This window comes from Cupressus sempervirens, chromosome 8 (genome assembly GCF_028749045.1).
Source record: "Cupressus sempervirens isolate cs-2001-9-10 chromosome 8, ASM2874904v1, whole genome shotgun sequence".
NCBI lineage: Eukaryota > Viridiplantae > Streptophyta > Pinopsida > Cupressales > Cupressaceae > Cupressus > Cupressus sempervirens.
Window position 1 is genome coordinate 646,205,332 of NC_143125.1, and position 18,113 is coordinate 646,223,444.

At 34.0% G+C, this 18,113-nt stretch overlaps 1 protein-coding gene across 1 annotated transcript; it reads left to right on the forward strand.

The window, feature by feature from the left end:
• The first annotated feature begins 15,564 nt into the window (after window positions 1-15,564).
• Window positions 15,565-16,725, forward strand: LOC149544091 (chlorophyll a-b binding protein, chloroplastic-like). Its single transcript, XM_089798677.1, has one exon. The coding sequence runs from the start codon at window positions 15,720-15,722 to the stop codon at window positions 16,518-16,520; it is 801 nt and encodes a 266-aa protein (XP_089654803.1). The 5' UTR covers window positions 15,565-15,719; the 3' UTR covers window positions 16,521-16,725.
• The last annotated feature ends 1,388 nt before the right edge of the window (window positions 16,726-18,113 follow it).

Below are 18,113 nucleotides of genomic sequence, written 5' to 3' on the forward strand. Positions count from 1 at the left end.
GAGCTCTATGAGAAAACCAAAAGATGTGCAAGAAAGTCTTAGGTTGCCCACAAAAAGGATAGCGTGTGTTAGGTATACCCAAATGCTTGAGCAGAGAACCCAAAGTTATGTGATGTTTTCTAAAGGTTGCTTTCGGTGAGAATTTTGGAAAGCAGTTATTGGTAAATTGATTGTATCTTTTAACAGAGATATAACAATCTCTTGCAAATAATAACATGTCACATTCATTGTCATGACAATTGTCATATTTTAAAATTAGAACTACAATTTAAACTATAGATAATCTAATGTAATTGGGATTTTATAGTTTCAAATAATTTCCCACTACCTTGTTTCATGGTAAATTCATTGATTTTGTGAATTGCCTATCTTTGTATGTAAAATTACATTCAACCACATTATATAAAGCTCTACGACATATTCAATGGAAGCTAAGAATTGAAAAGATGAGTTCATATTTAAGCATAACTAGATGGTTAACAACTTCATTCTACTTTTTGATCTCTTAAAATATGGTTTTGAAAATGGTTTATAATTGTGCTAGTTCCCTAATGATTTATTCATTTTTTTAAAAAAATTATGGTTGTACCATCTTAAATTAGAAGCACTCAAATTTAATGAAGGTCTAGCAACTATTTAATGCAATACCATCAATCTCCTTGCACATTTCCTTTACTCTTCCCTTTTATGTCCTTTCTCCTAGGTGGAATTGGGTTAAAACCTAATAGATCATCTTAAAAGTTTCTATATTCATGGTGTTATTCTTGAGGTAGGATCTATCATCCTAGGTTCTCCCTTCTTTTCATCTATCTAATTTAAATCTTTTGTCTACATCAAAACAAGTAAATCTTGGACTCTATGCTAGATTTTTGGGATCCAGGACCTATTTGCAATCCCAAAGGTTTTGGCTGATGGTTTTTAGGTTCTAGTGTTCCCTTGATGGGCCAATTGGGGTGATAATGTGCCTATGATTGGGAACTACTTTGGGTCCTCTATTCAGGTCCCATGTCTAGATACCTTCAGGGTGTTAATTCCTTGGCAATTTGACCTACAAGAATTGGTCAATTTTGAGATCTATATAATTCCTTCCAGTTTCTTTATTTCTTGTATACAATGATCAATCCATCAAACATTTATGTGTTCTATGATTAAAAACTCTACAAGCTCAAGCACTCAAGTCTTCAAGACATCAAAGTATTCATTCAACATTCCTCCATTGTATATCAAGGATTCAAGCATTCAAGCAATTGAAGAAGTTTATCTTCAAGATCCTTTGTTGCATCTTCTACCTCCATTCATCATCATCATCTTGGTCCAAATCAATTGGTGAAGTAAGAACATTACATCCTATTCTAGAGATCCTATTATTGTAAGGTGAGTTTTTACATTTACTTTATATTCATGCTAATTATTTCAATTCAAGGTTAATTTCTAAACTGGGGTTTGACCAAGGAAAATCCTTCATCAACATCAAAAACCCTTTCTTAATGCAGGTTGAAAATAACAAATCGACGAAAGAGTTACAATTTTGAATACCCTTTTTGGTTTTGTATAGAACTATAAAATCAAAATCGATGTCACACACATTCTATCGAGGTCAACCAGATTGCCCCTAATGTGTCAACAATGACCATTCACCCCTGATCACCTAGTTTTCCCCTAACATATCACTAAACAATTCCTGGGTTTTATCCATTGCATCATTTTAGGCCTAGATCCAAAAATTTCTATTTATTCTTATCAATACAACAAGCATAAATCCAATTCTAAAAGTGCATCCTCTACCTTCTTTTTCCTTTCAACAATATTTATTTGCATCTAGCTCTTGCTTATCATATTCATCTAGGGTTTTCAATTTGGTTACTGTCCCCTTATTCTTCCTAGACCTAGTTTACATTATTGCTCCTTGCTTATTTGGTTAGCATTAATATTTTTTTCTATTAAACATAATAAAAATCACATTATCAACAAAACAAGTACCATGAGAGAGTCTACCAAAATAAGATCACTAGCAATAATATTTTTAGACCTAGTGCTTTAGAATTGTGATTGAGAGGACTTATCTCCTTGACTTCCCTCCTATTATATATGTGTGTATTTTTATATAATGTACTTAGGTCTTATATATCCTTGATTTACATTTCCAACTCAATATATATACCAAGCAAAGGAAGTGATAAGTTGATGTGTATGTAAGTGGATCAGCCAAAAGGGAGAAGAAAGAGGAAAGATGATGAAGATAGTGTTAATCTCATATTGGTTTTGACAAGGTAGTGATAAAGCACTTTGTCAATATCTATCAGTATTATAGTACAAGCCAAGTGATGAAAGTGAGCCATCATCAAAGCATGTCAAGTATCCATTGTAAGACAATACATGTCAAGTAGATAGTATGTGTTGAGTCATTCATGAATGAAGTAGTCAATACATGCTGAGTGATTTAGGAGATGAGTAAACAATGTATGCTAAGCCATTCAGAAGCTAACTTTCAGCGTTGTGAATGTAGTAATGGCCAAGCGACAAGCATTAGAGCCTTCAAATGTTGAGTGAATAGTTTTGGACATAGTTGTTTTTAATTACACAAAATTCTATGTAAATCATTTTTGGGCCAACTTAACGATTGTTTTACGATTCTACAAGATGTGTATGGAGGTATATTACGAATACTCATGCAATACATGGAGCCAATCATAGTAAGGGATGTTTAAGTGGAAATATGGATCAACCTTGGCCATTCATTCTTACCTAACCCTAGCCCACTTATGTTTACTTAAGGAGGGAAACCCTAAAGAGTTTGTAATGAGTGAATGCACGGAAGGAGATGAATGCAAAGTGTAGAGAGAAAATTCAAGGTGGCTATAGAGGTTGTGACATTAATTTGAATTGCAGAATCAGTTAGAGAGAATAGAGGAAAGCAAAGAGAGGATAGAGAAAACATATCTAATCAGAGGGATCAAGGATAAATCAAGAAAGAGAAGATCTAACATCTAGCAATAGAGTACTAACTAAAGGATCATGGTGCTTAATCATTTTAACAGGTGATATAGAGAAAATATCCTAATAGATTAGTCTTAATAAACTTGTGTAAATCTCTAAACTGTGTGCTTGCATTATTCTAAGTTTAAGTCCTCTAACAAGGCACACTTTTTAGCAGGGTATTGAAATCCTTTAATAGGGTCAGACCTAATAGTCTTTTTAAGCCTTTAATAAGGCAGACCCCTCATAGGGTAGATCATAGTTTATGATCAAACTTATTGTAACCATAATTCTCTACACTTTACAGCTGCAGTAGTAAAGATTTTGTAGGTGTCATCTCCACCCCTATTTTACCTTGTCATTGGAGGGTTTCTAGGTAACAAATTTATTTTTTTATGTGTTATTTGTTTCATGCTATGGATGAACATGTGTAGTTTTCTATTTAAGTTTACATGCTATATTATGAGATGGATGTGTGGCAAATTTTTTATGGTTAAAATTTTGAAGCGTTGATTCACCCCCACCCCCTGCCCTCTTAGAGTTTACTTTCCCATTGTTATTTCCAACAATTGGTATCAAAGTTTAGTTCTCTAGAAGGGAAAGCTTTACAACTTTGGAGGAAATATCTTGAAGATGGAAGTCTACAAGTTGGGAAAGGTTATCGAGAACTAGAAGATCAAATTATAGCTTGCCCTACACCAACTCAATGAAGTAAGAGATGAACTACAACATTCATTGAAGAGAAGAAATCAACTAGCTATTGAGCTAAATGACACTCATCACCAAGAAGAAGACACTACTAAATTGTTTAAGAATGGAAACTCAAGTGAGTTTGATATAACAATTGCAGATTTGATGGAAAAAAAATATACCCTAACTGAAGAGGTCAAAAATCTTAAGATAGAACAAGAATTCCAATTTGTATTACTATGTGAGGTGACCAAACAAAAAAAGAAAGCTAAGGAAGGCAAAGTCATGATTGCAGATAAAAAAAGGACACTGACCAACAAATTGGAAGAGAAGACACTAGATGTGCAAAAGCTTTCTAACATGCAACTAGATACAATGAATCAATTGATGATTGCAAACCATGAATTGAATGGAACGGACATTGGGATCAAAACCTTGAAGTTATAGAATGATCAACTAAGGAATGAACTAAGAGGAGAAAACGAATTCACTAAAATTCTCAAAAAACCTAGTGAACACATCAAATACTTTGAGAAACTAATGATATCTCCAAGATCGAACAATGATATTACTAGATTAGGATACACCAGTACTAAGGAAGGAGAATCATCTAAAAGTGGTGAAAAAAGAAACAACAAAGATAAGAACTACAAACCAACTTGTCATAATTGTGGAAAGCTAGGTCATACAAAAAATGTTTGCAGGAGCACCAATGCAAATAAGAACCCTAAGTAGAAATTCAAGGGATATTATCATAACTGAAATAAGCAAGGACATCAGGCACATGAATGTAGGACCAAGACCATGAATACTTAGAGATTTTAAGGATACTATCACAATTGTCACAAGCATGGAGATAAAGAATATGAATACAGACCTAATGCCAAGTGGACATCAAACAAGAAGACAAAGGTAGAACAAAATGGAAAATCCTATGATTAGTATTACAACACAAGGTACAGTTGTCACTATTGTCAAGAATATGGACATGTTTTTGAGAATTTCATTAGAAAACATTTCAAAGGCAACTAAAATAGATGGTTGAGTGAGATGTACATGCTTTATTTTTCTCAAGACTAGTCGTGTCAGCAAAAACTGTCCAACTAGGTCACTAGCGCCAAGTCATGGAAACAATAAAGGAAAAGAAAAGGTCAATGTTGAGAAGTTAAAAGTGCATATGAACAAGACATGGAAGAATAGTGAAGATTTAAACACATGAACTTCACATGAGGTCCCTTCATCCAATGGATTAGGTAGTCACACCACTCCCAACTGGCAATCGAGATGTATGTATAGAACTGATATTTCAAAAGTTATATTATATAGTAGTTCCAACAATCTAAAATCTAAAAAGAATATATATGCATGAATTAAGATGAAATGTATTGATTAGAGGGTAAAAGCACAAACCAATGTCACCCTTTTGTAAAGGAAAAGTCTAACAAAAGTATAATTGTTCATCTTCAATGACATAAATTTGGTATTATTATTTTGAATTTTAAAATGAAGTAAATTAATGAAATGTCTAGAAATGGATGAAGTTTAGGATTATTATTTTTAATAATTATTTGGAGTAAGAATTGATATATTTTCCTAATTTTAATAGATAATTTATTAGCTACTAAAAAGTACTTAAAATTAGGGGTCTAGTTCCCACCACAAAACTATATGGAAATAAACTTATTTCCCTTTAATCTGAGACTATGTTATAGATAGCATATATAGCTAGAACAATTGAAAATAAAAATTGGCTTTAGACCCATATTTTCACTTTCATAATGATTCAAATTTCAACTCACCTAAAATTGATTGTTTTCATCTCCCACCACATTTCACAACACAAATCTATTCTAACTAGGAGAAAAATTATACATTCTAGAAGAGGAATCTCTCCTCTAGAATGTCATATAATTTTAAAAAAGAATTGATATGATTTAATATTTCTTTCTTTCTCAAAACCGACATCTTTTTTAGTGTTAAAATGTGTGCTTATAGAATTTCTTAATTAAAATATACTATATTTAATTAAAACACTATAAAATCTATATAAGAATATTCTTGACTCTAAGCTCTATAAAATGGTGTTTATATGTTATTAAAAAAATATCATAAAAACTAGTAAGAGTTATTGAAACACCACTTTTTTTTATTGTTTTTACTTCTTTAGTAATCTTATACAAACTACTATAAAAAATGCATTTAAGAGAGATTTCCAATTGGAAAAGTGTGAGACCATATATAACTTAGCTAGAATGAATTTAACTAGATCACATGTTTGAACAAAATTGATTTTTAGATAGAAATACTCAAATTTAGTCATTCAAATAAGTCAGCCTGAAAGATGACACAACTTTGTACTTTTACCATAGAACCTGGAAGAAATCTATAGTTTTATTAGCTTTCCATATTGTTGTTGAGCATGGAAAGTTTCACAGTTATTGTTGAGTGTGGAATTGTGATTAGTATTGGATGAGATCTCTATGTTAGCCAAGTGAGTGGGAAGTCCTATGACAACCGAGCTTATAGCTATGTAAGAACTGAGCATTTATTGCCAAATATAAAGGGTTATATAGTCTATTTTTGACTCATTTGTATTTATTAGTGATTGAAGAGAGAATGAAGAGATAAAGGAGAATTGGAAAGGAGATTCTAGCATTTAAAAATTGGATTTGACTACTACTTGGCATAATTCATTAGATTGAAAGTTATTTTAATACTACCAAGATGTTTGAATTTTCATAAACCCTAAGTAGTCAATATGGAAACTAGGTCTTCTGCAAGTGTTAGAAAAGAGGGAAAGGGGCTTTTAAATGTTCAACTAATAAGTAATTATGTAAGACAACCACCTTTTCAAAAAATACCTAAGATAGTATATAAAGGAGACCCATCTAGTGCATTGTCGATGATACCACCAAAAGTTCTCATGATTCAAGAGGTTAGGTGTTTCTATATGGGAAAGATAGGAGAAGTAGGTGACACGGAGATAAGAGATTCCTATAAATAACTATGTGATAATGGAATCTCAATGGATGAGTACAAAATCATTGAACATAAAGGGTTAAATTGTGCCCTAGATTTTCCTCAAGTGTTTAAGACTAAATGGATAGAGATTATTCTGAGCTGCATACATGATAACTATAACTAGTTAAAAGGTGGACTAATTAAGCTCACAAAGAGGATCATTAGCTGAGTAATAGGGTACCCTACCCTTGATCAACCTAAGAGCATGAAAAGTGATGCAAAGGAGGTATTTGAGAAGAATATAGGTGTAGAATGGAACAAGATAGGGATTTCTATTGACACAATCTCATATCCCTTAATTGCATTTGCTATGAGAGTAATTTCTCACAAATTCTTTTAGTTTAGCTAACTAAATAGTGTATTATCTATGGTTGTTGATTTGGGTCACAAGATAGTAAAGAGGGACCATTCCTATGACCTTTTTGAGTTGCAACTACAACAACTATCAAAAAACTTGGAGGCCATCAGGAAAGCAAAGAGTACATCATGCAAATTTGGCTCTTTGCTAGTCTACATATTCTTCTATGTGTAGCATGCCTTCCTCACCTTTCACATAGTTTCTTGGAAGACCAACAGGTCTATTGCAGTGCAAATTTTAGAATTCATAAAAAAGCTAGGTGATAATTTTGATTCAATAATGACAATTTACTTTGAGTATTTCAAGAAATCCATGAAATAGAGGTTAAGGATCCCTATATCCTTAGTAAAGAAACATTATGAAGCTATGTTTTTCTTAGTGGATGTCAACCATAGATATGTTCAAGCATCTATACCTAGGGTCAGATGGTTTAAGCCCTTGCTAGATGAGATAAATGTAGATGAAGCCTCTATAGCTATAACAACTCTATTAGTAGAAGATATAGACAAGAGTGCCACCTCATTTGGTAACTATGAGGAAGCCAAATCAAGGATAATAATAGAATTGAAAATAACTGCTATTCTTAGGAAGAAGAACAAATTTATCAAAAAGATGACTGAAAGATTTGGTCAAGCCCCATTGGCATTAACTCAAGGTCAAGGAGAGGATCAAGAAGAAGATGCATAAGGTTTTAAGGGAGAAGAAGTCAAGGAAGCACCAATGGACACAAAGGTCAAAGAGAGGAAGGAAAAAGAGAAAATAATGGAGAAACTTGTGAAGCTTGTGAAAAAGCCACGATAGAAGCCTATAGTACCTACTACTAGGTCTAGCACAAGGGAAGCCACTATTCAAGCAAAAGATGTTGCTAAGCCTATAGGCAAGAGGACATCTAACACAATAGAGCTGAGTGAGCCTATTAAGAAAACATACAAGATATTGAAGAAGAAGTTAGTGCCTCAACCTAAGTTAGATGAGTAGAAAATAGAGTCAAATGACATGAGTCAATTTAAGGTGGTGAGTCACAATCCCTCATCTGATTTGGACAATTTGTGTGATAATATCAAGTCAAATGTAGATTTATCTGGTTTCACATATATTGAACTTGATAAGCTAGGGAAATTTGATCAAAATGCAATAGAGGAAGCCATGTATGTCATGATGGCTAAATTAAATCAACTCCTCTAGAAATTTTCAACTCACTACCCAAGAATCTATATGACTGAGTCAAGAATAAATGGTAATACAGCTTGCAAACTGAGAGACAGATCAGGGAATCAACTCTAGCCCAAGTTATGCTAGACTTAGACAAAAGAAAGATTGCTAAAGCTATGGAAAAGAACAAGACTAAATTTTCCCCCAAATATAGAGATTTCCATATCTTCATGAAGAATATTGAGGATGTGGTTAACAAAAGTACAAAAATTTATAAATCAATATGTGGGTCATCCACTCTAGCAATGAAAGAAAAAGGTGAGAAAGCAATGCAAGATCCTAAGAAAAGTGATAAAGAGGCAAAAGAGACTACAAAAGAGGTTCCAATCAAGGATGGTAATGTGGAAGCTACTGAGGAGATAGTAGTAAAAGAGGCCACAGCTAAGGAACAACATCAAGATACATAGGATGTTCAAGATGAAAAAGTGTCGACTAATAGTCCTCCACATCTAGACCAAGTGAGTCAACAAGATTTAGTACACATAAAGGATGTTCATGATAATTCAACTTAGAACATCAATCCCTTGACTGAAGAAGACTTGGAAAAGATATTGAAGGATTCCACGATGGCAACACAATTATGTACTAATCCTATGTTGGTGAGAATGGATGAGATTGACAAGGTAGAACTTACATCTATTGGGGAGAAACCACAAGAAACATCCAATGTGCCCCCCCAATCTATTGAGGTGATTGAGACAGATTCATAGGATAAACAAGTAAATCAAAGTGTAAACCAAGGACAACATGATGTAACACACCAAATACCATATAATATATGTATTGTTGTATTTACATTGAAAGAGGTAAAACCAAAAAATTTCACACCATCAGTGCCAAGTCTCAATAGTTATGGTTTACAAGATTTGGTAACAATTTAGAAAGATGGATCTAAAGTAAGATTAAGTTTGGAAGAAATTCTTGTGCCTACACCACAAACACAAGGTGAAGCACAACATGAAGAGAGGAAAAATGATAAGCCTAAAGAGCTACAAGTAACTACTATACCAAAGGAACAAATTGCCATATAGAATCTAGTTACCCCACTAGTTCCTATTAATCCTCCTAGTAGTCAAGCTCTTAAGAGGTCAAGCACACATATAACACCTTTGAAAATATCAAGTCCAAGTGAAAATACATTAGGGAGCATAGATGACACATCATTTGGTGATGTAAGTTTAGATGAAGTGATTGAGTTACCCAAGTTTGATCTGGCAACCATCACAATTGAAGAGATGAGTATTCTATAGGAAGCTTTGCAAAAAAAGAAGGCACAATAAGTGATGAGAAGGGAGTATAAGCAAAAGAAATTTTTGTATGAGATAAAAGATATATTTTATGATTCTTTCAATCTCCTTGAGATGAATGAAGATAAGTCCATCATTGAACAACTTGTCACTATTGTTGAAAAAATAAAGAATGAAGACCTAGATACAAATGTTAAACTTTTAGAATTGTTTGAAAGGAAATTTCACACTAAGGTACTTGAGAAGATATCAAGTGTTATTTCACTAAGATAGATTGATCTAGCAACCAATATGGAGAGTGTGAAGAAGGTGTTAGAAAATATTTTCTCTCTATACACCAAGATATGTGATGTGAATCTTTTCACATATGAATTTTAGAGGGCTATTGACCGGAGATTTAAAAACTATAGATTCTACTCTTAAGTTATCTCATAGTCAAAGCCAAGTTCATTTTCAAAGATTACTATCCATGCAAGGTACGCTTGCCGAGCTAAAAGCACAAGATACAAACATTCAAGCTACCTTGATAAGTATTCAATCCATGTTGACTCCACATGTAGAAGTGTTCCATAAGGAACTAGCCTATGCTGAGATATTGATGAAGAAAGATAATCAACTTTCAACTCATGATGGCTTAGTTGACCTTGCTGCTCAGCTAGACATTCAATATCAATCTCTAGAGGTAGCATGTAATAATTGGGATGCAGCCCTAAAGATTATAATGGAGATCCATAAATTATTTTTGGATAAACATACTATTAGTGTACCACCCATAACATAAGTGTGAAAAAAGGGTTATTGTGAAGTTTTTGTTTATAAAGGGATTATGAAGGTTTGAGTAAGGGGGAGTAATAATGTAGAAATAGTAGACAACAAATCTACTCAATAGGAATATTAGATTTAGATAAAGAAAGGTAATATTTACTTAGGGGGACTAATGAAGTAATAGATAAATAAGGTGATATTTATAGTCATCCATTTTGAAAATTTTTGAAGTTTTGAAATTTGTATGAGAGCCAAGTCATAGGTATATATTGTTTGAGTTATGCTCATAATAAGGATTGTAAATGCATGACAACATATTTTTGTCACTTGTGTCAAAGGGGGAGATTGTTGATCTCAGATTGGTTTTGACAAGGTAGTGATAAAATACATAGTCGTACTCTATCAGTATTATAGTGCAAGCTAAGTGATCAGAGAAAGCTAAGCAATTAGTGTAAGCCGAGTGATCATGGCATATAGAGCATTAGTTCTCAGACAATACATGTCGAGCACATAGTATGTGTCGAGTCACTCATGAGTCAAGTAGTCAGTACATGCCAAGTGATTAAGGAGCTGAGTAAACAATGTATATCAAGCCATTGAAAAGATGAGTTACATCATTAAGAATGTAGTGATGGTTGAGCATTAGAGCCTTTAGATGCTAAGTGAATAGTTTTGGACATAGTCATTTGTAATGGTACAAACTTCTATGTAAATCATTTTTGGACCAACTTAATGATTATTTTACTATTCTAGAATATATGTATAAAGGTATATATTATAAATCCCTATGCAATACATGCAACCAATCATTATTTAAGGGATGTTTAAGTGGCAATATGGATCAACCTCAGTCATTGATTCTTACCTAACCCTAGACCACCTATTTTTACTTAAAGAGGGAAACCCTAAAGAGTTTGGAATGAGTGAATGTACAAAAGTTGATGAATTCTAAGTGCAGAGAGAGAATTCATGGTAGCTATGGAAGTTGTGGCAATGATCTGAATTGAAAAATTAGTTAGAGAGAAATGAGGAAAGTAGAAAGAGGATAGAGGAGACATATCTAATTAGAAGGATCAAGGATTTATCAGGAAAGAGAATATCTGACATCTAGAAATAGAATGCTAATAGAAGAATCATGGCATTGAATCGTTTTAATTGGTGATACCGAGCAAATCTCCTAATAGAGTAGTCTTAATAGACTTGTGTAAATCTCTTAGCCGAGTGCTTGCTTTAATGTAAGTTTAAGTCCTCTAACAAGGCACACTTTTAGCAAGGTGTTGAAATTCTTTAATAGGGTGAGACCTAACAGTATTTTTAAGCCTTTAATAGGGCACACCACTCATAGGGTAGATCATAGTTTATGATCAAACTCATTGTAACCATAATTGGCTACACTTTGCATCCACAGCAGTGAAGATTTATGGGTGTCATCCCCACCCTAGTTTTACCTTCTCATTTGAGGGTTTCTGGGTAACAAATTTATTGTGTTATGTGTTATTTGTTTCATGCTATGGATGAACATGTATAGTTAGCCATTTCAGTTTGCATGCTAAATTATTAGATGAATGCGTGGTGAATTTTTTATAGTTAACATTTTGAAGTGTTAATTCACCCCCTCCCCCCCTTAGAGATTACTTTGCCATTGTTATTTCCAACACATAGGAAAGAGATTGAACAAACTAAAGACTTGACCAAGAAAAGTGAGTTGCTAATATGTATAGATCATTTCACTATTACATTATAATTACTATAGAATAAAATATCTTATCCGAGTGGACTTAACAAATCTTTTTTATAAATCCATTTGTATGATATCATTTAGTTGATTTTTTTAAAGACTTTTAGAGTAGGACACTCTAAATATTAAGGAATGATAAGGTCTAGATGATCTTTGGTGAAAATCCTCTAACAAGGTCACATTTAACAATGTGTATGTAACATTTTGACAACATTGGCTCCTAACAAAGCTCACTTCAAAAGAGTGAAATTTTTGGGTCACTAGTCTTAGGTGTTTTTCCCTTAACAAGATTTCCATGTTAAATACTTGTGTCAAATGATGTGGATGATTTTTGTGTTGCATGTTATTTCATGTTTATTATTTGGTTATATAACTCCATATATACACTAGATGATTACTCAGATACTCGTTATATGAAGTTAACAATTTATTGCAAAGATTAAGTTGAATGATATTATGAAGTACATATCTATTATCAAGCTAGTGGATTGAAAGTTTAAAGTGTGAAGATTGTTGAAATTTTTTTTAAGGCCTCTAGGATGATTGGACATAATTTCCCTCTCAATTATCTAATAATGTTGCTTCCAAATCCTGCAAATCTTTAACAGTTTCTAAAGAGAATTCTTCATTGGTAGCTGCAGAGAAATCTTCTTTGAAGTGAATTATGAGCTTATATTTTTCTAACTTATGTGAAACTTCATACCATAAAACATGTGTAAACTTGTACTTTATGCATGGAATAAAATCTCTTTTGGGCATTCTTAAAAAATTTCCATATAATACAAGCATAAATTAGCCCTAGTAAGCTTGTGAATACATATCAACTATGTAAATGATGTTTTTTGGGGACATATATTGTGATTTAATATTAAACATAACATGACTATTTTGTGTAAACTCTATAGAATGTGGGTTCTATGGCTTGGTTTAAGCTTGGAAATATAATCCATATAATGTGTGTCCTATAGCATGCATGTACTTTTTAGGGACCAAAAAGACATTTGACAACATTTTGGTACCCCATCTTTATGCATCATCCCACCTCCTAATCTCTATTAACCCTTATTATATCAAGAGTGTTCCAGTATGACCATATTAAAAGTTAAAATGAATCAAAATATTGAAATCCATTATTTGACCATATCCATTACATGCGGATGGATGCCCCTACACCAAACAACAATATGAACCTATGGATGGTATAATTTTATCATCTTCTTGATTTATAGGCTTTATGTAAGTCATGTTTGGATTAAGTGCATGCTTAGTTGATTTGAAATTCACACTTCTCCGTTGAGACTTTTATTGTACAAACATAATCATTTTCCAAATAGATTACTAATTAATCTCATGTACTACAAAAATATATGCAAAAATAGAGCAAACATTGTGCACATGCACCCTATTTCTCTAAGGACCCCTATGGGGTCAAATATGAAAGCCTTGTATTTTGAATGACCATGAATATAAATAAGGTATGTGTGGATTGGATATGATGTAATAAGGCCTTTAGGAGCTAACTAGTATGTTAGTAGGGTCACTAAGTTCATAGGTCCTCAAAAGTTGTCATATTGCAAAAAGTTGTCAAAATGAGTCATGCTCAAAATTGTAATACTAAGGGTGGAAATAGGAATTTTTAGAATTAATTGATGTAAACTATATAATGCAACCTGACATGGCTAATAGGTAGTCATATATCAAACTATGCAAAAGTTGTAAAATTTGCACAAAAATTATCAAGCAACTTTCCATGTTGCTCAACAACATTTTGCATTAATCAATTTAGGGCATTTTGGGGAAGTTCCATCAGTTGAGATGTGATTTTTTCATAAAATTTCTATGTATGACTATCCTAATGACAATAAATTGTGTCCTTGCATTAAAAATGGTTTGATGGTATATTTTTGGGGTTTGAATATTGGTTTGAGATTGAAACTAGTGTCCATTGAAGGATTGATGAGAGAAAATCGCTTGGGAAGGGGTAGTTCTTATTCAAATAACATGGAGAATGTGAGTTAGGCATTTGATGGGAAATAGGACAATCATTGGTAAATTTATTATGTAAGGTGTTCCAAAGGGGCTGAAGGGTCGTTAAATGTTTGGAAGGGAATTGTTAAAGGACCATGGAGTTAGGAGTGTAATAAGGGAAGTGGAGTCCAGTGGGCATGACTAAGAGCCACAAAGGTATTGTGTTACTAAAGGGGGCTTGTGAGCATAATTTGAACAATGATTATTTAAAAGATGTTGTATTGAGTAGGTCGGAGCCTTGAGAGGGTTTAGGAAAATATTGTAAGAGGAAAGGTATTGATAAATTTGTAGATTGGGACATGAAGTCCTTGTGGGTGATTTGGTTTAATGTGGATGTTCTCCATAAAAAAGTTTCACTAATTGTCCCCCCACACATTTTTTGTACACCTATTGGAAACCCAAAGTGCAATTGATAGTTTAGACGAATAAAATATTTATGCATCTATATCTTATTGGGTTAGCTTAGATGACGCACAAGAAATGTTAATTTATTTTTACATATACTCACTCCAAATAAGAAACACAATTTTCAATAATAACTTTGTCCCTATACAATTTTATATCAATCGGAAGATAATAATTTAGAATATTTTCATATTTTAATATATTTTCTTTCTCTTTTTCAAATATTGTCTTTCCTTTTTTTTCTACAAATGTTACTCGTGTGGATTATTATTAATACTACAAATAGAAATTGAATACAAATATTTTAAAATGAGTAGAGAAAATGAATACTCATAGAGTCGCAAGTTTTGTAAGTAATTTTTGAATAATAACATTTAGCAAAATAAACTAAATGTCACATAGGAAACAATTTGAACAAAGACCACGCATGACATATATAGGAAGGCCTACTTACATATATGAGATTTTGAACTCAACACCTTATAAATGTCTAGAACATGAGATTACCATGTATACTAAATACTTTTTGGTTGTAAATTAGACTAATTAATCAAAATAAATTAAACAAGTAATAGACTTGTTCAACCATCCTTAAACATCACATACTAAGGGGAATTAAAGCTTAGGAAAAGTACATCAACTTTGACTAGCCAATATGGAACGGCTTAAACATCACACACTAAGCTTAATTTTTAGACCAAAAATGTTAAATAAAAAAAATTGATAATTCTGCCCTTAGCATATGATGTTCAAATAACACTCTTAATCAAGACATCAAGCCTTAATATGTGATGCTTAAGCCAGGAACGGGTCAATCTTTATAGAAATAAACCAAAGCCATTTCGCATCGCTTCAATAAAAGGGCACACTTCATGCACGAAGCGCCCGCTCCTTTACGGTGGACGCCTCTGTCCAGCGTGGCACATTCTTCTGTATGCCATGAATCAGAGAAGCACAACACGTGAATGTGGGTTTGCCGTTAACCACCCTTCAAAACTCACGGGCGCCTATTGGATGAAACGATTAACATGCCTTCCTGATATCCGATTTAGGATAGAGTAGGTTTAATTGAAAACGATAGCAAAAGACAAGATTACACGATACGTGCTCTCTCTGTTCGCGGCTGTGGTTGGTCGGGGAGATCCTTAGCGGATAAAACCTGCACCCAAACACATTCATAAATATTCCAACCCAACCCAAACCTCAACATCACTCCTACACCCATATCATCATAAAAAAAAGCTCTGTACTCGAAAGAGATCAACCGAGTGCAGAAACAATGGCGGCAATGGCGAAGCTGTCGTCCCCAGCATTTGCAGGCCAGATGGTGAATGGCGACTTCGCCACAAAACTCAGATCAATAACAACAGGAGAGCGAATCAACATGCGCAGGGGCGCCGCCAAAGCCCCCGTCTCGACCTCTCCCTGGTACGGTCCAGACAGAGTGAAATACTTGGGTCCCTTCTCCGGCGAGCCCCCGTCTTACCTCACCGGCGAGTTCCCCGGCGACTACGGCTGGGACACCGCCGGTTTATCGGCCGATCCGGAGACATTCGCGAAGAACAGGGAGCTGGAGGTGATTCACAGCCGGTGGGCCATGTTGGGAGCTCTCGGCTGCGTGTTCCCGGAGCTGCTGAGCCGCAACGGAGTGAAGTTCGGGGAGGCGGTGTGGTTCAAGGCGGGCGCTCAGATCTTCAGCGAGGGCGGTCTGGACTATTTGGGGAACCCCAGCCTCGTCCACGCCCAGAGCATCCTCGCCATCTGGGCGTGCCAGGTCATCCTCATGGGCGCCGTCGAGGGCTACCGTGTCGCTGGTGGGCCCCTCGGCGAGGTCACCGACCCCCTCTATCCAGGTGGCAGCTTCGACCCCCTCGGATTGGCCGACGACCCTGAGGCTTTTGCCGAGCTGAAGGTGAAGGAGCTCAAGAATGGCCGCCTCGCTATGTTCTCCATGTTTGGCTTCTTCGTGCAGGCAATTGTCACCGGTAAAGGTCCCCTCGAGAACTTGGCTGATCATCTTGCGGACCCTGTTAATAACAACGCTTGGGCTTATGCCACCAACTTTGTTCCCGGCAAGTGAGGGGCCGCCGCCTTGTTGTTCTGGGCTCTCGTAAGAAAGCTTGATGTTGTGGTCATGGAGTGCAAGGGGCCGTAAGGTTTCTTATTTCTTTCTTAGTTTCTGTCAATTCTGTGCATACGTTGTTATTGTTGTTGTTGTTATTATTATTATGTGCTACTCTGTTCTTTTTTAAATTTTAATTGAGAAGGATTTCATGCTTCTTAAATATGGGTACTGTGCTACATATAAGTGTTTGGTTCTTGTCCCGTATCAGTTTCCTCAGTTTTATTGGTTGCATAATTATATGGTGTCCACTTCTTACAAAGACTTTAGATTTCACTGTAAGCTTCGATTTCTAATTCGATATAAAACATAAATAAATAAAATTTAATTGAGATTATTCTCATATGCTGCGTATTTCTTGTATTTTATAATTTTCGATTAGTTATAATGCGCAGATCAATTTATTTGATTCTGTAATTGCAAATTCGGTTAAACTTGAGATTAAACTGACCCCAATATCTTTAACCGTTACACAGTAACGAATTTTTTAATGATTTTATTTTATTGAAACAAATATATCAATGCAACCTGAATTGGTATACAAGTGGTGTTCAATGTGGTTTAATTCAATGAAGTAAAATCGAATCCAGTTCGAGGTGGAATTCAGTCTAATATATTTAATAATTTTACCATTAAAAAATTTACATTTATTACAATGACTTGATTTTCTAAATTTTATTGAAACATAAATAAATCATTATAACTTTAATTAATATATAAGCGCTATACAAAGTGGTTTATTCAATGATGCAAAATCAAATTAAGCTTGAGATGAACTTGATTCAAATATCTTTAATAGTTTCACGGTTATAAGATTTTCAATTATTACAATGATATTATAGGAACGAGGATTTCACTATAATTAGTGTATGAACTGGAATCATTAAATGGTACATTATTGATTGAAGCTAGAGGTGAAACCGAGCCCAATATAGTGTATAAACTCGTTAGAATCAGTGGTACAAAATTGAATCACAGTGGTACAAAATTGAATCAAACTTGAGAGGTAAAATCGTGTCCAATGTGTTTGATGGATCTGTAAATTATAAAGGATTTTAGTATAATCTTGAATATTATTTCAATATAATTTTAATTTAAAGATACAATATATATCTTGTATTTTTCTTGAGAATTAATCAAACTAATTTTTAATACAATAATGAGTATCCAAGTGATGTACTAACTAGTTTAATTCAAATCAAACTAAGCTTGAGGTGAATTGATCTCAACTCTTTTAATAAGTATCCACTTATTACACTGATTTAATTGATATAAGGATTTCACTATAGTTTTTAGTTTTAATTTTGATATAACTTCATTTTCAACAAGTAAAATGAGGACTCTTCCAGTATCAGTGAAATTCAGAAACAATTCATACTGATAAAACATATTCACTTTTGCTCCACCATTAGATTCCATGTCCTCCTCCATCATCACTTCCAACCGGCAAATTCGGCATTCAGGAAAAGCTTTCAGAAGAAATGGCTCAAAGGGCTTCTACAATTTTCCCACAGCTCTTGATAAGAATGAAGCAAAATGCTCTTGTATAGC